The 21,709-nt window shown below is 47.8% G+C and overlaps 1 protein-coding gene across 4 annotated transcripts in view; it reads left to right on the top strand.

The window, feature by feature from the left end:
* The window catches only part of adamtsl3 (ADAMTS-like 3), a 32,614-nt gene extending 11,159 nt beyond the window's left edge, over positions 1–21,455 (top strand). The window contains exons 2-26 of one of the 4 annotated variants that reach the window (XM_037262952.1): positions 950–1,066; positions 9,621–9,748; positions 11,084–11,129; positions 11,228–11,464; positions 11,701–11,827; positions 11,922–11,996; positions 12,633–12,790; positions 12,863–12,974; positions 13,081–13,219; positions 13,289–13,339; positions 13,411–13,615; positions 14,040–14,187; positions 14,265–14,349; positions 16,010–16,314; positions 16,388–16,520; positions 16,936–17,146; positions 17,213–17,392; positions 17,466–17,619; positions 17,686–18,517; positions 18,594–18,721; positions 19,272–19,356; positions 19,420–19,627; positions 20,067–20,176; positions 20,255–20,457; positions 20,548–21,455. In XM_037262952.1, the coding sequence (XP_037118847.1) occupies positions 950–1,066; positions 9,621–9,748; positions 11,084–11,129; positions 11,228–11,464; positions 11,701–11,827; positions 11,922–11,996; positions 12,633–12,790; positions 12,863–12,974; positions 13,081–13,219; positions 13,289–13,339; positions 13,411–13,615; positions 14,040–14,187; positions 14,265–14,349; positions 16,010–16,314; positions 16,388–16,520; positions 16,936–17,146; positions 17,213–17,392; positions 17,466–17,619; positions 17,686–18,517; positions 18,594–18,721; positions 19,272–19,356; positions 19,420–19,627; positions 20,067–20,176; positions 20,255–20,457; positions 20,548–20,660 (4,290 nt within the window). In that variant the 3' untranslated portion in view covers positions 20,661–21,455. Of the gene's footprint in view, positions 1–949; positions 1,067–7,192; positions 7,342–9,620; positions 9,749–11,083; positions 11,130–11,227; positions 11,465–11,700; positions 11,828–11,921; positions 11,997–12,632; positions 12,791–12,862; positions 12,975–13,080; positions 13,220–13,288; positions 13,340–13,410; positions 13,616–14,039; positions 14,188–14,264; positions 14,350–16,009; positions 16,315–16,387; positions 16,521–16,935; positions 17,147–17,212; positions 17,393–17,465; positions 17,620–17,685; positions 18,518–18,593; positions 18,722–19,271; positions 19,628–20,066; positions 20,177–20,254; positions 20,458–20,547 lie in introns of those variants that run through there. The other 3 variants (XM_037262953.1, XM_037262951.1, XM_037262954.1) reach the window with 3 other exon arrangements.
* Positions 21,456–21,709: the final 254 nt, after the last annotated feature.

Genomic DNA, 21,709 nt, shown 5'->3' with positions numbered 1-21,709 from the left:
CGGTTCTCGTGTTGCGCTCGTATTTTGATAAAGCCTCTCTCGTGTCGGCCATTTGTGTTCCCATCGCATTATATGTTGCGTGGGGGTCTTGAAAGCACTTGAGACCACTTGAGAAATAAGCAGTGGAGCCACGTTCGGAGTTTTTCTCACATGTATAAAGTGGATTTGTGTGGTTTTCGTATCTGACTGGCTTGACTCCAATGTTGAGTCATTTTGCTGGTGGCCACGGGAAAAAAAAAAAAAAAAAAAAATCGTACATTCAACCCAACCAAATTTGATCCACCCTACTTAGGAGAGGTCTTTTTTTTTCACAGAAGGCCTCATTGACGCAATTTGTGTACCACTGGGGAACTTCTAAGGTTGGAAAAATATGTGCTTTCGGACAGGTTTTAACTCATTCACTGCCGTTGACGGGAATAGACGTCGAAGATCCATTTGAACTGGGCTAGCAAATAATTAGTTCATTTTATTTCCGCTTGGACTTTTTTTTTTATTCAGTTATAGTTTTAAAATTAGTTTTTGAAAATGCTTTGTTTTAGTTTTAAGCCAATGGCAGGGCAGATAAATATTGGCACTTTTTTTCACATTGCCATCCACGTCATCACTTCTGCTTGCTAAGTCCAACTCGGCGGAGGTAGTCGAACCGTGTCATTGGCGGGTGTTTACGAGCTGCGGAGAGCAGCTGTGGGCCCCCCGATGTGTGAATCCTTGAGAATGCGGGTCCTGCCGCGTTGCTAATGGGCCCTGTCCAACATTCCTCCCGCCTGTCGCCGCCACACGAGCCGGGATGCTTGCTCATGTCCGATGACATCACATCCTTCCCCACATTCAGCCTGTCGAGGACTCCAAGCAAAAATAGAAGTTTTCCTACGATACAAATGATTAACCTGCGGAGTGAAATGGATCTTTCCAATGTTTGCCTTCACATTGATCAATTTCTTGCTTCCAGGTTGGCGTGTGGGCTAACAACGGCGATGCGGTGTTCATCCGAGAGTTCGCCCTAATTCGTCGAGACCATTTCTCAGAAGAGCCTCTCCACGACACCAGCCAAAAACCCGAAGATCCGGTAAGCCATTTTTTAATTCCACAAATTGCGGGCTTGGAGGCCGACGACACGTAAAGCGGATGAGTGATGTCACCAAAGCCTTGTTCGGAGGCCGCAGACTCCCCGGAGCCGTATTTGTGATTCCTCTCAGCGCTCGCTTGGTCTCGGACTACATGGTCCATGTTGGATCTCGGTTCAATATTGAGTTTGATTCACAGCCAAGATAAACGCGGCTTAATTAGCGAGCGCTCCGGGAGGCGGACGGCGGCCTCCCATGAGTATTCGCTTTGACTTCTGTAGGCCGCATGGAGGCTGACATTGTTGACCTCGTCCCCTCGGGAGGAGCGCGACACCTTTGCTTGCATCTGGTTTTCCCGGCAACCGTGTTCACATATACTTTAGCGGACTCAGCCGTAAATAAGCATAAAGCATGAATAGCAGTTATAGACAAATATTCAAAGTTCATCTAAGTGGGGGTCTGGTGACTGAGATGTTGGCTGACTCGAATGAGTCAGCGTGAGGATTAGGAGATAATTCCATCTTGATCCACTGAGGGGAATTTTTGCCAGACCATTTGCTCCTGTTCTTCAAATTCAAAATGAGATAAATAAATTTAAATAAATGTCTTCCTTTTTTTTTCTTTTTAATTTTTTTCTTTTTCAGTTTTTCTAATTCTTGCCTTTTTCTTTTCTTTTTATTTTCTTTTCTTTTTCTTTACTTTTTCTTCTTCTTCTGAGGTGACCTCTCTTTTTGCGTGGGCTTGTTTCGAGTCTTATTTGTTGGACACTTAAGGCGATGCTGACGGAACAGCATGGAAGCTCCGTCATAGATGTGCTTCTATGTACCCCCAACCGTTTATTGTCTATATATATAATAAACACTTCACTCGCTCACACATCTATCCAATTTCCATACTGCTTACAGCCAAATGAATTTTGGCATGAATAAATCAAATTTGAACGTTTGCAACAAGGAAGGGTGATTATTTGCAAAGTGCAAAACGATGCCATTCCAAGCACAAAATGCTTCTTTGGGGAACCAGCCCATATTTGCCTTCCCTGACATGTTTGCTTTGACTTAGCCGTGTATATTTACAAGATGCTGTTTGGACAGAAGCTCCCGAGCAGCGAGTGCGGTGTCGAGCAAGCCACGTGGCGTTGGCTCGCGGGAGCTTTCTGTCATCCCGCCCGTCTGTTTGTTCCGTCAACATTCGCTCTCAGTAAATTCCTGGCGACCATGATGTGGTCTTGCGCTGTTGCACTCTGGGTACCAAAGTTATGCTGTTGAGGTACGAGGCCTTGCCGCATGACAAAGTGGGCTTGTGTGCAGCCAGCTACTGTTGCCTGCATATTTGGATACATTTCCATCTCCTTTTCAGTGGAGTTCGCTAACTTGTCATTTTGACTGTGGTGAAAAAATTAGAAACCAAAGGCAGATTCGGCTTTGTCACCTGTCCTCCCCCGCAAAACAATTTCTGCACCTCTTCACCATATCAAGCCACGCATACATTTCCCAGTAATTTGCATGACATTGTTTACATATCAGATTGCACCAATGTTTATATTCCATAAACAGATATGCTTGTACAACTGTGGAAAGAAAAAGTCCGATCCAAGGATTCTTGGATGTCCTTGGCGCTACCTTGGCACCGCACACTCCGACGGACTCCAAAAGGAGCTGATTGTTACTGTTAAGCGCCTCCTCGTTTGTTGCGTTGGGAAGACAAACATGTTGTCCTGAAAGGGAATTCCCAAAACACCTTGCCTGCTTTTAAACATAAGTGCTGTTTAAAAAAAAAAACAGTAGCACTTTAAAAAAACGTATTTATCTGTGTAGCACTTTAAGACGTTTATTTTTTATTTATTTTTTTTATTCGTCCATTTGTTTATTCTTAAATTTACTTTATTATTTAATCACGTTTATTAAAGTGAAGATTATTTATTTATTTATTTATTGTTAAATTTAGTTTATTATTTAATCACGTTTATTAAAGTGAAGACTATTCATTTATTACATTTTTGTTTATTATTTAACCACGTTTATTAAAGTGAAGAAGCACAAAAACAGCACTCCCGTGTAAGTAACCGTTTTAACCTGCCCGTAATTCCCTGCCGCTGAAAGATCTCCCGCCACCCATGCGGAGCGCCGTTAAGGTTAACCGCTGGGCAACGTGTCCATCGCTTTCATGTGGGTTCTAATGGCTCGGCTGGCGAGAATTAAGTCGTTTGCAAATCCCGAGAGATGTCGAGGAGGCTTCGGGTTAGTATGTGAGGATTCTAAAATGAACTCTGCCTGGTTGCCTGGTGTAGTCATGTGACCAGCAACATGAAATTACACTCGTGACGCAATTGTTTCCGCCTGGTGTGAACTTGCACATGGTTGCGTGCGGCTAACATATCGACAGAAGGTTATGGTCTTGGCGGCCAGAGCGTGCTGGCGTCCCTGTTGGGTCCGTCCAACCGCTGCAAACGCACACCTGCAGCTACACACACACACTTTTGAATATGCTGGAACCCGCCGAGAAAATGCTCACAAAATGGGAGCGATAACCTTGGCAACGCTTGCCAAGCTGAAAAGTGAACAGCGCTTGGAAGACAAGGCCCACTTGGACCAAACATTTCGAGAACATTGAGATAAGCCTTTGATGAATATTTTAAGTCTCTTTGTGTTGATGGAAAGTAGTCAGCCCTGGAGACATACAAAAAAAAAAGAGGCGGGGCTTGGACGGGATATGTAACAAGAGTCCCGGTAGAGTAAAATGTAAAGTGCTTGGACCAGCCGTGATGTATTACAGAAGCGGCACTACTCGGGAAAGCAAAAGAAAAGAAAAGTAGCTAGATGTTATGAAATTGATGCTGATGGATGTCCGCAGTGACTCGAAAGGGCAGAGTCAGAAACAAATGCATCAGTGAAAGTAACCCAAGTTCAAGGGAAGGGAATACAAGAAGCAAGACTGATGAGAAGAACCCAAGGACGGTATGTTAGAAGAGAAAATGCAGACGACAGAAGAAGCCCGAGAACCAGATGGAAAGAAGTTTTCAAATGGATCTGAAAGAGAAGAAAATGAATGACGGGTTGACTCAATTAAAAATATTCCAAATTGAAAAATTTGATCGGGTTCACCTGATTAAACGAAGCAGGTCTCCTCGAAAGATGGATGAACTTGCGAGGTGTTTACAGAACAAGTCGAGGGTTGGAAAATGATTTCTTCTTGAGGGAATATGCTTCCTGTTGCAACATGTGTTTTCCCACCTCCTCAGCTATTCCTTCCATCCCCAAATCACAAAATGAGGCGACCCGGCGAAGCCTCCAAATTTATGGGCGATTACACGCAACGAGGATCTCCCTCATGAAAACATTCTGTTGGGGAGCCGCACGGGCCTATGATTGATGATTTCAAACGCAAAGATATCTGATCGGATTCGCGGCCATCGATCAATTGATCGGCGTGATTGTGCCGAAATCAGACAAGTTATCACCCCCCCCCTCCCCTCCCCGCTCGCATTCCTTGCAGTAATTGCGATAAGGAAGGCTTTGTTTGGACTGCAAATTGTTGGGCAATTATTTGCGGCGCCTGGGGTTTTCCAGGTTGGACCACAAGCAAACCGACAGCATTCCTCAACAAATTCTCAGCGACCTCACTCGGGATAATGACAAGGAAGTGAAGGGCGGCTCCTCCTCACAAGGGGGCGACGTCGAGGTGCCTCACACACGGTTAATTAAGACTTGACTGCTGGTTGGCCGTGCTACTGTCGTTTCTAATCGTAGCCACTAGGTGTCCCTGCTGAGCTGAATGCAACCGCACCAACGAGAAAGTGTTTAAAATGACGTCCTTGTTTGCCTTTTCTCGCCTCCTCGCGGTATTTACTGGCCGAGCAGCGATTAAGCTCTCATCACGGTAGCGTATTTAGACAGCTGGGAATTTTCGGAAAAGCTGTTTGAGAGGTTTAATCGAATGGGATGCTGGTGAGTCATGCCGCCACTTTTTGTCTTGCTCCGTTAAGCGGACCAGTGTGAAACCGGACAGAAAATGTTGGAGCGAGAACGAGCTTGATTGTGCTCAAAGAAATTTGTCTTTGTATTGCAGGATGATACTTCACTGTTCGAAAAATTTGTATTGACAAGTTTGTTCAATTTCAAGCTTCTCTGGCATTTGTGGAGATCGTGGTCAAAACCGCAACCTCATTTATCAAACTTAGATTTGTCTCGTTGACTTATATTCAAACCGAGTTCAAGAGCAACTGAGGTTAATGGTTTTTTTTTTTTTCTCCTTCTTTTGAACTTTGCTGGAATCCACACAAGAGCCTTCATGACAGGTGGAGGAATTGTTTGATACATGCCTTGTTGAAACTTTAATTGCGCGGATATCAAAAGAGAAATTTATGGGTTGCGCTTGAGATTTATTTTTTTTCTCCCTCCCCTCCTTTAATCGTTGCCGTTTATAGGTCAGGCGCGGGTCACGGCGAGGAACTCAAGTGCCGCCTCGCGCTCCTTGTTATTGCATCATTATCTGACCGAGGCGCAAATCGATAGCAGAGGACGCTCCAAACGGGTTCAAACCTCACTTTGAGCACCTTCATCACATGACTATGGCTTTCTCCGTTTGTTCCCGAGCCAACGACAACACCTAATACATCGCCAGCAATGAAAAACACATGTAAGCGATGCGACTCCGTTTTTCAGGATGAAAATTGAAACCGTGGCTCGACGTCTCTTTTGGTGCTAACAATTTCTTCAGTGAGAAATAAAATGCAGTGAGCAAATTGGGATTATGGCTCACTTGAATCAACTTTACGCTAATCCTAAAAAACAAGACCGGTAGCTAAAAATTGCGGTGAGTTCAAACAAGTAACAAAAAAAAAAGACACAATTTTATTAGGTGTACTTCAAAGAACTCGATAAAACTGCAGTTTAGTCGTTCACCTTCCATCTGTCTTAACTTGGAGCGGCGCTGGGGAATTACATCTCTATTCCGATCGCCGGCTTTGGACAAGCATTGGGAAATGTGGTCGCTATTCAGCTGCGGGTCGTTAAAAAAAAAATCTATCCTGGTAAAACATTTGAAGGCAGTCGCCCAGAAAGCTGTTTTAACAATAACTTTGATGTAAATCATGCCTAGAGCGAAGAGAACTACATAAATGTGCCCTTTTTTAGTTGAGAAATATTACGAGGGGCCACGCCAACCAGTGAAGCAGGTGATCTGGGGTTGCCGTGGTAACAACAGTGGTAAAATCCAAATGCTCGGGAAGTCTTGCGTGAGAAGGCGATATTCAACATGATTAACCTTCACGACTTTGTTGCTTGGAGTCCGAAACACCTCCAGCAATGTTGTGGTCCAGTGGCTTGTCAATCAAACGCATTCATTTCCTTCTTCGGCAGCGCTCGTTGTCAAGCCAAATGCGGCGGTTTATTTTCTGTACTTTTGCACTTGCAAATATGAGAAGGATTTCTTCTGAAAGCAAACATCGGGATTGTGGAAAGGCTCTTTCCCCTTGGCGCCGCCCGCAATGGGGTCAAGTGGATGTCCATTTGTGGTGCGAGATTTGGTTTGATCACCGGCTGGCACGAGATTTTTTTTTTGTTTTTTTTTGTTTCGTGCCATTGCAGAAAGTGGAAAGTCTCTCGGTTTATGCCAAAAGCCGTCCATCCAGCTGCTTGTTTTTCCCCCAGAATTGTCCATCCACCTGGACGGCTCCCCACCTCCACTCCACATGCTCTGGGCCTAAAATGCCAGATGTTATGAAAGGCGACGTCACTCCTGACCGCTTTTTGCGAGAAGAGATGATTTACATGGCGCTCGTTCGCAGTCACAACCTTTTTTTTTATTTTTTTATTTAACGATGTATTTTTTGGGGGGCGACATTTTCAATAAAAACTCGGTGGGCCTGACCAGAAGCAAAACGGGACGAGCGAGCGAAGAGGAGACCTTACGTGAGCATCGAGAAGAATAAAGTCCGTTGGACATCCTAATCGACGCAAACGTGTGAACTTGCAGCTGCCCTCCAACTCCTAGCACGCTTGAGTGAAGCCCATTTATTGATTGGCTCCTGTGCCAGACTTGAGGCCTCCCCCCACTCCTCACATTGCACATACAAATATACACTCCTCCCTCCCTCCCACCATCCCTCCCTCCCTTCCCCAACTCCAAGTTACTACTAAGGACCCTCGGCGCAGAACGAAGGCTACAGGCGGACCAGACGTTTAGATTAACCCAAAGAGGAGCACCGACGGCTTGGTCAGGCTTCATGGAGCCTTCAACATCTTGCAAACTGCTTCTCACGGCGATTCTCATCATGGTACTGTAACATCTCTCTTTTCTTCTCGTCTTCACCACATCTGCATTTGCATCCTTAAATGTTGTTTACTATGCGGCTTGGCACTCCAGAGCGGCGCCTGGTCACGCCTGGATGTCCTTTCGGCTTTACTGCAGCGACTGAAAAGTGTCCCTTTCCTTCCCTTGAGGTCACCCCCCCCATCTCGTTTTTTTAGTTAGGATGCAACGATGCACAAGACAAGGGATTGAGCAGATGTGCACCTATTGAATGTCTTGCCAACCTGACAAGGCCAATCCAGTGTGTGTGTGTGTACGATTCGGGTTTCCCTTCCACCCGTCCAGGAAAATGTCCTCACGGTGCTGACAGGTGACTCGCATTGACTCTGTCCATCAGCGAGCATCGGCGCTTTCGCTCATTTCCGCCGTTCCGCTTGATTGAGTACACGGGCCGCCTTTCTGCTTTTCCCATCCGCCATGCAAACGAGCTCAGCGTGTCCCCAATGCGCTCCGACGGATTAGATAGCCGCCAAGCGGACACACGAGCCGTTTGATTATTAGCTTCGAATCCTCGCAGGAGCTTCTATTATCCCGCTTTCACGGAGAACAATAGCGGAGCCGGGAGCCAATTCTCCGTCCTCCATCCTTCTTGTCCTCTCGTCTCTCCACCAGCCTTGTCGGGCCTCCGGCTCTCTTGGCTCGCCAGCTGACTGCAAAATTCTCTGATTGCCTTTCAAAAGGAGGAGAATTAAGAGGCTGCCCGACAAAGTCTGTTTATTTACTGTGGATCCAAACATTGAGGGGAGTTGGCGAGCACACAAAGTTAAAAGTAGCGCCGTTGCGTTGGCTGCGGTCTGTGTTGGCCGCGTTGGCGGCTGCCATCCTCTTTGGCTCCGGCCGCCGTTTACATTCACGACACGCACGTTTCGAATAAGAGGAACGCTGGTTCCATGTGCTCTCTTTTTGCTACTGTGTCTCAACTAAGATATAAAAATGATCTTGAATGCAGTGGAAGCTCTCAGGTGGACTAGAAGTTTGAATCTATTATTGTTGTTGTTGACTGAGCAGTACGAAGTACGTAAAAAAAAGTTTTTTTGATGGTCGACATATTTTCCTTTCCTTTCCGACTTTTGCTTCTTCTAGTTTCCCTCGGAGGACGATTATGATTGTCAACAAACTGACGAATAACTAGATTGAAATGAGAGACTAGTAAAAACTGTTCAAATCGTTTAAAAAGACAAATTGCAAGCAATATCTCTATTTTTAAAGTGAAGGCAATTTGTAATTTTATTAACGACACAAAGTTGATGCAAAATTTGTCTTTGATAAGATAAGATAAGATAAGAGGAACTTTATTAATCTCACGTGTGAGAAACTGCATGTAACAACAGCTCGCCACATTTGCGGGCCACATAAAATGATATGGCGGGCCATATCTGGCCCTCGGGCCTTGGGTTTGACACCTATAGCTTTGGATGATCACTCAGCTCAAGTCTTGAGTTTTGTTTTTTTTCTGACTTGGGAGGTGTTTTGAGTTAGCCGTGGGGGGATAAATGTAAATGCAAAATACCGTCTTTGTGTTTCGGCTATTGCGTGAAATGATACGAAGGTCTTTTTTGTTTCCCTCCCTTTGCATTTCTTCACCAGTTTAAATCCTCCGATGAATGGCAGATTATTTGATTGAATGCGTTTGCAGCTCAAGTCTTTTCAGACGCATTCCCACTACCACGGGTGGTTGGATGATTTGTCCCAGCGTTTCTTCCAGTATTTTTTTTTTGATGTGTGAAAAAGAGGCAACACAGGGTCGCCGGCCTGTCGGGAGCGGCAGCTTATTTTGATGAATGCCAGCTTAGCCTTCCTCGCTTCTCACCCTCGGGCGTCATTCCACGCACCGCCGACGGCGTCGTCAACATAACACGCACGCAGTCAGACGGAGGTGATGCCTATCACATGACCATGCCGACCTTTTCAAAATAAACACATTGTTTTACAGCTTAATGAATCTGTCCTATTAAATTACAAGAAAATGAAGCCCCGCCCCCACCACCAGGGGGTCGGGGGGGCATGATGGATGGGGAGGATCATGTTTTTTTCTGGCTGTCACTCGCCATTTGAGACGCACGTTGTCCTCAGAGTCACAAAAATTCATCTTCTCATAATATTGACTTTGGACGCTGCAGAAATATTCCGAGCTGTGTTGCCAAATCCGGCGGCAGCACGCCATCGAAAGCAGGGAGCGCACGTCGGGCCTGAAGTGAAGCAGAAGGGCGATGTTTGATCTCACGATGCTTTCTCGACACGCAGAGCTCTCGGACGGCCCGTTCCGAAGAGGACCGAGACACTCTGTGGGACGCCTGGGGCTCGTGGAGCGAATGTTCCCGTACCTGCGGAGGAGGAGCGTCGTATTCCCTCCGACGATGCCTCAGTTCCAAGTAAGTCTATTTTTAGTCGTCACGAATGGCAAACGCTAGAGAGAGGCCCGGATCGCACGAGCCGTATTTAGAAAATGGAAAACCTCGTTGACCTTTGGATAAATGGAAACATCTCGTGGCCAATTTGTAAGCGTGCGTTCAAACGTTCTCCAGACTCATTTGGACTTTTTGAAAGAGAAAGCCTCCCGCCTGCAGTGCGGCTGCTTTCTATTAAACTGCCATCATTTGGCTTTAAAATTCAATCTGGTCGGCCTCTCTCTGCTGCTCCCAGTCGTTCCGCCAAATAAACCCAGACAATTGGCCTAATAGCGTGAGTCAACCTAGCATAGTCTGCGAGCAGAGTTCCCGAAATGCTGCTCAACCAGCTACTAAAACTATCCAGACATCCAAAGAGGCGGGCCCGAGTTCATTCCTGACAAGAGGAATGAAAATGGATGACTATTCCAAAGTCAAATCTAAGCTTGGGGTCTTTAGCAAAGGACTTGCGGAACCAAGGACAACAAGTGAGGACAAAAGAACTCGTAGGTTTTCTAGCAACGTCACGTTTACAGACTGGGCAGTAGCCACGGCGTGACTTCATTGCATTTTGCTACTTTACACTTCCCAGCATGTATCACCCACCCAAAACCACCAAATGTAGCCAGATGGATCGCCTTGCTCCATTAGCAAGTGGAACAAAAAGGCAGGCTAGCTTAGTTAGCTTCGCCACATCGTTTTGGGACTCTTTCATACCAAACGCTACCACTAGGTGGAATTGGATTGGGGCTTAACGATTGTGTCCGCTATATGCAGTGTAAATAAGCGCTAGCAATTAGCAACTAGCAGTAAAACCAAACCTCAGAACCCCAGAATTCAGATTCCACGCTGGGTGCTTTTGAGGCTGGTCACAACAGTCCTGTATAGCATCAAAAACTGGAAGGCGACGGCCTGGTTCCCTCGTGGTTGTCTGCCACCATGCTTTTGGACTCATTTGAGATTTATCTTGGCACGGATCGATGAGAAATGGTTATTTTTGTAAACGTCTTCGCTTTATTAAAGGTCAGCAGATTTGAAAGCGTGATAAATCTACGTTGACTATAGTAGTGCAGTGTTGCGCCGGACGCATGCTCGCACGGTACGGCCCGCCGCTATTATGTCTTTGCCAGCTCGCCGCAGAACCTCGCGCGCTTGCGGCTAGCCACAAGCCAAAAGTCTTGAGCAAATGTGGAGTTAACCGCCGCCTTTTGGGTGCAGATGACTGGCGTGTATTGTGGTTCGCCTCATCATTCAACAGCGGCCAAAGCCAGTTCACACAAGTGCTCCTTTCCCCCCCCCCCCTCCTTCCTTCTCCTCTAGGACCTGCGAAGGGCAGAATATCAAATATCGCACATGCAGTAATGTGGTAAGTTCGGCATCTTCATACGTTGGCGCTTTGTATTTGTAACGCAAATCATTTTTTTTCCCTCGATGGAAAGCATCATGACGTTTTCTCATCCTCAGGATTGTCCGGTGGACGCCGGAGACTTCCGGGCTCAGCAGTGCTCAGCCCACGCCGACGTGCGCTTCCAGGGCCAGTACCACGAGTGGCTGCCCGTGTACAACGACCCGAACAACCCGTGCGCACTCAAGTGCAAAGCCAAGGAATCCGGGCTGCTGGTGGAGTTGGCGCCTAAGGTTCTAGACGGGACGCGTTGCTACACCGAGTCGTTAGACATGTGCATCAGTGGCGTGTGCCAGGTGGGAAAGGATACCAAAAGAGCAGCCTGAACACAATTTGTTCTTCGTCTTCATTTTTAACTCATTCACTGCCATTGACGGCTATAGACGTCAACGATTCAGTTTGACTGGGCTGGCGGAAAATGAGCTAATTATGTTCTTATTCATAAGTAATGGTGTTAATCTGTGTAAATACACTCGAATGATCAACGTTCCTCGGAAATCACAACATCCCGTCACCGCTGTGTTTTATTTAGATTGTCGGCTGCGATTTAGAGTTGGGGAGCGCGGCCAAAGAGGACAACTGCGGCGTCTGCAATGGCGACGGCTCCTCGTGCAGGCTGATGCGAGGGCACTACAAATCCCAGCATGCCTCTGGAAAAAGTACGTCCAATGCCGAGATTTGGTCGTTACATCGGTTAAATGACTTCATTAACATACATCTTGTGCTCCCCCCCTCCTCCATCTTCTTGTGAAGCGGAGGACACGGTCGTCGTCATCCCCTTCAAGAGTCGACAAGTACGTCTGATCCTAAAAGGCCCGGATCACTTGTGTAAGTCCTGGTAGGTCCAGGGTGCTCTTCCATCCAAATCAGCCAGATATCAAACTTGTACCTGATAGCCTCAAATGCATTTCTTATATCCTTAAAGACATGTTTTAATCCGGTGCCAAAAAAAAAAAAAGCTTTTGGAGCCAGCAGCAGATGCTTCCATCAACTGTCAACAGCAGACAAATTAAATCAGTCGCTAATCGTGCGTTTAACCTTCTGTATGTTTTCCTTTCACGTGAACTTTCTTTCCCAAGCCCCCTTTTTCTCAATGGCGGGCTTTTTCATTCTCCTTTTGGCATGCAAATCGGAACCATGTGTTGACTGTTGTCGGTTAGCGCTCCTTCCCGTGCTCGCCGATGTTTTCGTTGCCCTTAATGTCCTTGGAAATCCACGTTGCCGTCTTGGGTCAGGGTTGAAGTGAGGTCAAAAACTCGAAGAGCTTAGCCGCAGCACGTCCAAGGGAGCGACTTCAAGCACATTTCGTGCCTGTTTGTTTGAAATGTGGTCACGGTTGGCTCGTGAAGAGAAAGCCGCTCGCCAAGGATGCAAAATGTCCGCCGAATGCAAGACTGTGACAATTGTAGTGCGAATCAAAGCCTTATTTCTCCTCTGTTCCCTTTTTTTTTTTTTTTTTTGTAGATGTGGAGAGTAAAACTCTGCAAGGGGTGAAAGGTCAACTTATCTTGGATAAATCAGGCCAGTACCAACTGGAAAACACCACCTTGGACTACCAGAAACTCTCCGATAAGGAAGTCCTCCGGATTCCCGGGCCGCTCGGGGCTGATTTCACCATCCAAGTAAGCGTGGAGTCAAAACCTTATCCAGCCTACACAGACACGTATGGAATTAGAACCGTGTTCTTCCGTCAGGTCCAGTTTGCAAGTGGACCAGACAGCGTCACCCAGTACATATTCTACCAGCCCATCGTCCACCGCTGGAGGGAAACTGACTTCTTCCCTTGCTCTGTCACTTGTGGTGGCGGTAAGTTGTGATCTCATAAGATTGACTGACATCCCAATAAAGACATAAATATTTGACGTCTATAGCCGTCATTGGTAGTGAACGAGTTCTACTTTCCTCGACTCAGGGTACCAGCTGACGTCCGCAGAGTGCTTCGACCTGCGTGGCGGGCGAGTGGTGGCGGACCAATACTGCCATTATTACCCGGAGAACAGCAAGCCCAAACCCAAACTGCAGGAGTGCAACTTGGAGCCCTGCTTGGCCAGGTTGCGTTCTTATTTGCTTTTTTGAAGGCACAGGATCGAAATTTGATTGGACATCTTTTGTCTTTTTAGCGATGGCTACAAGCAGATCATGCCGTATGACCTCTACCACCCCCTGCCTCGGTACGTAAAGTCCTTAAAGAAATCCACGAGGTCCAGGACCTGTTTCAACCTTTGGGACCTTGTCTCGTAAGATGGGAGAGCGGCCCTTGGACGGCCTGCTCCGCTTCCTGCAACGGGGGCACCCAAAGTCGCTCGGTTTCCTGCGTGGAGGAAGACCTGCAGGGGATCGTCAGCGCCACTGACGAGTGGAAGTGCCTTTACGCCCCTAAGATGGCCGTCTTGCAACCCTGCAACACCTTTGAGTGTCCCACCTGGATGGCCCAGGAGTGGTCACCTGTAAGTTCAAATGCATTTTTATATTTCATGGAAATTCACCTGTGAAGGTTGTAGTGCATTTGAAATTCCTCCTAAATAGTGAATACTTGTTGTTGCAACAGACTCCATTAATTCCTCTTCAATGGCCGCCATACAAAGAGGCAAAGAAAAAGAAAAAACTTGGATGCAGTTTACCTTGCACATTCTTCCCGGAACTTGCATTTTTTTTTTTAAATCCTTGGTTTGGCAGAGAACACACAAAGTTCACTCCTGTTCAGACACCAGTGGGGGATTTTTGGACCGTCCGTCCCCCCCCTCTCCCCTCGAGTCAAAGGCCAAGACATTTAGAACAGGACGAGGGCTAGCCAACTAACACAGATTTATCTCTGAATATATGCGAGGTGAATGGTATTAACTGCCCCCCCCCCCCCCCTCGCTTCTTCAGTGCACTGTGACATGCGGTCAGGGTCTGCGCTACCGGGTGGTGCTCTGCATGGATCACCGAGGGCTCCACGCAGGAGGCTGCGACCCCACCACCAAGCCCCACATTAAGGAGGAGTGCCTGGTCACTGTGCCTTGCTACAAAGCCATCGGTGCGTTTGGAAATCATGCAAGGAAAACCGTTTAGCAACCCGGCCTGACTTTTTTTTTTTTCCCCCCCTTCCTTCAGATACACTCCCGGTGGAGGCCAAACCGCTGTGGCATAAGCAGGCCATCGAGCTGCACGAGGAGACGCTTGTGACCGAGGAGCCAAAGTGAGTTCCTGAGCCCGCGGTCCAAATAAGACTCGGCGCTGACAGCTTTCCCCGGACCTCGACGGGATTGCGGTCGCGAGAGCCGCCGGCAGTTTCCAGCGTGCACCTGTCGTCCGCACCTGTCAAAACACAGCATGCGCTGTTTGGCGTCGGGCTCCAAATATGTCATGTGTCTTATAAATCGAGCAGCGTGAAAGAACAGCGAGGATAAACTCAATTCACACTTTAACTAGATTGGGTCGAGCCCAAGCGAGATTTGCTCATTGTTCGCTTTCTCCCAAGGTCGATGTTTCACGCTTCCTTTCCTCCGCCGAGCACCTGCGATGTCAGATCCCGCTCGTAAATGTGATGTACGGGGTCACGTAAGGTAACAAAAGCCGAGTTGAAAGCAACAGGGGAGGGAGAGAAAAAACGTCCGGCGGCCCGTGTTGCTCCAGCACACCGGCAGATGTTACAGATGTTTTTGTCGTGCGTATCGATCGACTAATAAAGGCCGGCTATCCTCCAAAGACTTTTGGAGCGCGGCCCGGCGCGATGCGTGACTCGCATTAGCGAGCGTGTTCGCCAGTTTTGAAACATCTGCGACTTTGACTCATCTCTGAAGTGAGAAAGCTGCGACGGAGGACGGAGAAGCGCCTTTTTCCCGCCGCAAATATATGCGTGTAATATAGCCTCGGTCACACGCCAACACTAATAGCGTATCTGCTAACCATATGGGAGAAAATTACAAAGACTAGCTAACCCTGGATTGAATTTACCCAAAAAGACAAAAAAAAAAAGAAAAGACTCAATGAAATATTTCCACTGTCGGAAATGTAATTGATGAGATTAGGAAGGGCCTTTGGCGCTGATTGCAAACATCTGTCTCACGGAAGACAGCACGCTAACTCACAAACATCTTTTGCTGGATGTCTTTTCTTTGTTAAGGCTAAACGCATCGCGAAGGAGCTAGCATGACTGCGCGACGAGATGATTCAGACGTGTTCATCCATCTTGTGTTAATGAGCTGGAGCAAACGGCTTTTAGTCATCACGCACGACCTTGAAAGCGTTTTTGACTCGAACCGAAAATCCTTTCTGTGATCTGTTAATTCGAGCTGACACTTTTTTTTTTTTGTTTAATTAGCATTCCTCAGGAAGTTGGATTGATATGAAACGTGTGTCTGGGGGGGGGGAAAAACTAAAGAAAAAAAATGCTAAAGAAAAAAAAAAAGGTACTGCTGTATTTTTGACTCCTTGGCAAGCGACTCGAGAAGGTCAAGCGAGGTTATTATCGTCAACAAAAAGATTAAAAATGAAAAACATCTATGATAATGAAAGAAAACAAAAAAATTTTATAAAGAAAACTAGCTGAAACTAAATGTTACTAAACTTAAAGTAAATGTCCTTAAAAAATTACTTTTTAATTAATATTATACATGAGCGTTCTGTGTTCATTTTCAATGTATTTATTTCTGTTTTAATATGCGTCTGCTCAAATGCTCCATAATGTAACAAAACTATTTTTAAAACAAAAACAGAACAAAAATATATAAATAAATAATAAAACCTCCTCTGAAAACAAATTCAGTGAATATAACAAAAACCAAAAATCAAATTGAAATAAAAACGATATATAAATGCGGCCACTAACTTGTCTGACGCTCGTGTCCCATTCGCAGCTTCATCCCCGGCGCTTGGCAGCCTTGCAGCAGAACGTGCGGCACCGGGACTCAGCGGCGCACAGTCAAGTGCCGAGTCTTGCTCTCCTTCTCTCAGACCGTGGCCGACCTCCCCGACGAAGAATGCAAAGGCATCAAACCTGCGCTGAGTCAAGCCTGCCACCGGATTCCCTGCCACATGTCAGAAGGCAACGATGAGCAGCAGGAGGAGGAGGAGGGCTCGGAGGAGGAGAACCTCGAGGGAGAGGAGCTTCACGAATGGGAATACGACGGCTTCACCGAGTGTTCCAAGAGTTGCGGAGGCGGTAAGAAACTCACCCGGTGATCCCCGTCTCATTTTTCTACCGCCGTTCACGCTCGGCGGCGTTTGAATCTCAGGTGTGCAGGAAGCCGTGGTCATCTGCCTGAACAAGCAGACCAAGATGGCGTCGGCAAACCAGAGTTTGTGCGTGAGCGCCCGCAGGCCCCCGCCGCTCCTCCTGGATTGTCAAATGCAGCCTTGCCCCCCCAGGTAAAATCCTCGCCGCCATGCTTTGGAATATTTTCAGGAGCACATGTAATGAATGACTTTTTCGCAACGTCACGCTTTCAATGGCGGAGGCTGAAAACTTGTTTTTGCAGGCCTCGAGTCTTGTTTTCAAGCACAACAAACGTTGCATCGCACGTGTTTCCTTTGGCCTTGCGTGCTCTCCCCGAGGCCTCCGAGCGCTTCCACGTGAAGCTGCGCTCTTTGGATAGTCCCCCCCCCCCTCGTGAAGAGAAACGGCCTCGGGGGCCTCGGAGTGAATATGAATCATTTGGAAATGAAAATGTTTAAAGTAGGCTGGATTCATGAAGTGGGAGAAGGATTAGTTCATCAAACTCGCAGCGTGTGGGTGAGAAAAATCGCAAGTGCTTCACATTCTTGGTTGTAATGCTCTTTACAGGTGGGAAGCAGGGGGGTGGAGCCAATGCTCCGCTTCCTGTGGGGTCGGCCTGATGTCCCGCACCGTAGCGTGCGCTCGCCGTCCGTCCGTGGGGAGCAACAGCACGGAGGTTCTGCCAAATGAAAACTGCCACGATCCAAAACCAAACCCCATCCAGGCTTGCAACCGCTTCGACTGCCCCCCCGCGTGGGAGACGCAGGAATGGGGGAAGGTACAAAGACAAATGAAGAAGTGATCCTTCCCAAGACCATGATGATTGTTTCTTTGTTGCTTTTAGTGCTCCAGTCGTTGCGGGAATGGAGTCGAGAAGAGACGGGTGGTGTGCAAACAGCGCTTGGCAGACGGAAGCTTCCTGGAGTTGCCAGACTCCTTTTGTCCCGCCAAGGTGCCGGCCAGCCAGCGGCTTTGTAGCACAGAGCAGCGCTGCCCGCCCCAGTGGGTCACCAGCTGGTCCCAGGTAGCCTTGATCCGATCCATCACACTAACTTAATTAAAGTTATGATAACTTTCTTTTTTAATTTTTTTTTCAGTGTTCGGCGACTTGCGGAAATGGGATGCAAAGACTGGAGGCAGTGTGCATGAAGCAAGGCGAGGACGGACAGTATCACACGGTCGATCCAAACAATTGCTCCGCTCTTGGACGGCCCACCAGGATCCGACCGTGCTCTCTTAGACTCTGCAAGAGTAAGACACCCTCGTACTCACAAATTGTAACGAGCATAACCGAAGCAGTGCAACTTTTTGTCACAGATTCGCTGAAAACGGAGCCTACCATCCTGGCTCGGAGGAATGTTTATGTTCAGTGGAGGAGGAGTAAAAGGGTCCATTTGATGGCTGGCGGCACCGCCTATCTTCTCCCCTGGACAACTGTGGTCCTTCGCTGTCCAGCCCGCCATATCCGCAAAGCAAATATCCAATGGTTGAAAGAAGGGAAGCCCCTGGCGACACCTCTGGGGTTAGTAAAGATCCAGCAGGTCGGCCCGTCTGATGCCGGGACGTACACCTGCGTGGCGGGCCGAGTTAAAGAACATTTGGTCCTACGGGTCATTGGGGCCACGCACAAGTTGCGTAGACCGGAAGCGACGCGGGCACAGGAGCCCTCAGTGTCGCCCGATGGGTATGACGACATTGTTGAGCGCTTGCTCCAGCTCAAGGTTGAGAAGAACAAGACCACCTCGGAAGACAGGCGAGATCTTCTCGATATCCCCGATGTCATCGTTCTCGATAGTCGGAGGCTGGATGAGCTCGGCAGCCTCGGAGGAAAGCAAGGCGAGCGAGCCGTCGCTCAGTTAGTCGACGAGCTGTCCGTTTCCCACCACGAGACCAATGAGTCAACTCGTCAACATCCAGAAATGGAATCAAACGCAAAAAGCCAGCCGAGCAGGTACAGAAGCCCGGTGATCATCCAGAGCCCCTGGAAAGTCAGAGCGGGATCGTCTTCGGACGCGAGCGTCAATGTCGGGCGGCCGATTTTGCTGCGGAAACCGTATGTCAGTTTGGAGATCAGATGTGAGACTCTCGGTTACCCGGAACCATCCCTAACCTGGACCAAAAATGGAAAACTGTTGCGTTCCGATCGCAGGTATGACCGCACGACTCGTGAACTGCAAACAAGATTACGATTTAACTGAGCGGCCATCTTGTCTTGGCACCGGCAGAATAGACTTGTTGCCCGGCGGCTCGCTGAGGATCCGCTATCCGAACCTGGGCGACGAGGGTCTGTACACCTGCACCGCCAGAAACCGGCTCGGGTCCTCCTCACGCTCGTCTTGGTTGCAGATTACAGGTGAGAACCGTATCCCGGACCCGCAAAACCGAAATCCGTGCGAAGCCAAACTATGGCAGGATTTTTACTTTCTGGGTCTGGATTTTTTCCTCCTAAAGCAACAAAGAGATGCGTTCCGTTTTTAAAGATGTGTCTACTTTTTTGGGTTGAAAACTTGCTGTTTCTGGGAAGTCACATTCATGCGCTCGGCCACCGCAAATGTTTTCAAACTGGGTCGCGAAGCCGTGGTTTGCCTGGCTGAGTCAGTGGTGGAGAATGCGTGCTGCGTGCCATCAGCAGAAGTCCCCTGAGAGCCGCGCCGTCCGTCCCACCTCCCCTCAAAGCGTCGCCGCTTGCAACCTCTCTGGATTGCAATCAAAGAGGCGGACTGCACCGCTGCTTTTCTCGCCCATACGACAACAATTAGAAGGCTCGGGGGGGAACGTTTCAAAGACGATAAGCCGCTACGCTCTGAGGGCCAAAGAATAAAAGGGGCTGTCAAAGGACAAGTTATTTTGGTTTTTATTGTTTTTTTTCCCCCTCCTTTAATTCCCATCCACTGTATTATCAGGAAGCGGAGGAAGAAACTGCGTCCAAGCTGATGGCTCCTTTTGCCCTGATAGGAGCAACAGCAGCATCCAGTCAGCTGCCCACAGGTTGGCGGCTGCAATGCACATTTTTAGTCATCCATTTTCAAATCTCACAAAACTCCCTTCAAGTCGTTGGCGCGCGGACCCTTGGGCGGCGTGCTCAGCCAGCTGCGGCGGCGGGTCCCAGACCAGACGAGTGCGCTGCGTGGACGGCCCCGAGGGCGGCTCGACGGAGGTGGAGCAGCGGCGCTGCTTCGGCGCGGGGCGGAAACCCTCCGACAGCAGGACGTGCAACGTTTTGCCCTGCGTCGCTTGGGCTACGAGCAACTGGGGATTGGTAAGCCCGCTCCTTGTAGCCAATCATCTTAACAAGTCATGGAAACATTAAGGAGGCCTCGCTTTTTGACCTTGTTGGCGCCAATGCCAACGCTGACTCACGACTCAAATATGGCGTTCGCCTTTCATGACATAAACTGCATCAGTGTTTCTCACAATCGCGACACATACTTTTGAATATACTGTGTTTATGCCGTAAATATTCTCTGCATGTCAACTTCCAACGTGGCAGCATTTGGCTTTTTTGTGTAAATAATTGATGTGACAATCTGAAATTTCCCGCCTAATCTTAAAAATCAAAAGTGACCCAACACCGCCATCTAGTGGTATCTGGAAGTCATTACAGTGGCTTACAAACCTAAATTTCACAGGCAAGCAGGGTTAATTAGCATTCTGAACCTCTTTGTGTCATAACTTTTTGTTCTTTTTGAATGTTTCAGTGCAGTGGTCAATGCCTGGGTCCAAGTTTGGCTGCACAGCACCGCGATGTTTTCTGCCTAGACACAAATGGCACCAAAGTCCCTTCCAGGATATGCGGCGGACTCAGACGGTAAAAATTGCCGTCCCAAACAAACGTTCCCTCCGCCGGGTATCGGCTTTGTGACTCCGATGCGTTACCTCTTCCAAGGCCGAGCTCCACGAGGAACTGCTCGGCGGACGCTTGCGCTCCGCGCTGGCGAGTCGGCCCGTGGGCGCAGTGCACGGCCACCTGCGGCCGACACGGCTTCCAGTCGCGCCGGGTGGCGTGCACGAGGCGACCCGGCGGGAGCTGCTCGCGGAGGCCTCGTCCCGCCAGCTGGCAGCGCTGCAATACGGTGTCCTGCGGCAGAGGTGAGCCGTTCGAACGTCACGCAGCAAATGTCCGAGGTTGCACTCTAGAAATATTTAACACGACGGTCGCTGGCGCTTTGCTAACCGTAGCCGCCGGAGAGTGCCGCGACAGCACCCGGTACTGCGAGAAGGTGCGGCAGTTGGAGTTGTGCACACTTCCACAGTTTAAAAGTCGCTGCTGTCACTCGTGTCTCAACACCTGATGGGCGGGGCACGTCGGATGCCATCAAAGACCTGCCGCTGCAGGCATTGATGAACGGAGGGACATGTCGTACGATGGATGTTTTCAGATGTGACGTGATGTGAGAACCACTGGAAAGGATTTGAAACACAATTTCCAAAGCATTTTGGGTATGCCAAAAAAAAACCTCCAATCTGATATTTGAATTGACAAATTGAATTGGATGGGAGTTTGAACTGAATGTTGCACTCATGACTGAAGCAAACACACAATGGGAGGAAACAGGAAAAAGAAATATTTTGCACTCGAAACTCAACAAAAGTCTTTGTTAAAAACATGACTTGTTGATGTTTTTTACGTTACATTTATATATTTTGCTTTGTATTTTTTAAAAGGTATTTATCTACAGTATATGTCTAGTTTAACCACTTTTTTTATGCTTTTGCACATTTAGTCGTGACATGCCCACATGTTGTCGCCAACTTTTAATTCTTCCTTTTGGCTCCCAGGTGACAAGAAAGCACAATGCTGGAAAAACAGCAATTTTGAAGCATCAGTAATGTTTCTTTTTGAATTCTTGTTTTTTCGTTCCAACATACATTTTTGATTGATTATTTATTCACCGGATTGGCACTTTTGGATTTGAGTGCAACATGTTGGTATTTTGTTGAGATGCAATTGTTTGATTTTATGAGAAGAAACCGTCATCAACATATCAAGTATATGCTTCAGTTGTGTAGATATGTATTTTGTCTTATTTATTTCCATACGTGTCTGTGTGTACAGTTTTGTAAATAAATAAAATGGTTGGAATTGATGTTGCCTGGTCGTATTTGACGTACCGTATTTTCCGCCCTAAAAGGCGCACCGGGTTATAAGGCGCACCTTCAATGAACGGCCCATTTTAAAACTTTGTCCATATATAAGGCGCACCGGCTTATAAGGCGCATAAAATAGAAGCTATACTGCATCAAACTGAGGTTGACTAGGGTTGCGGTATGCATCCACTAGCCAATAACCAACGAGCCCTCTATAAACAATCGCGTTTCTCAAACGATCTCCTATAAAATG

The sequence above is a fragment of the Syngnathus acus genome, chromosome 10 (assembly GCF_901709675.1).
Source record: "Syngnathus acus chromosome 10, fSynAcu1.2, whole genome shotgun sequence".
Classification (NCBI taxonomy): Eukaryota; Metazoa; Chordata; class Actinopteri; order Syngnathiformes; family Syngnathidae; genus Syngnathus; species Syngnathus acus.
This window is presented reverse-complemented; position numbering and strand designations above follow the sequence as displayed.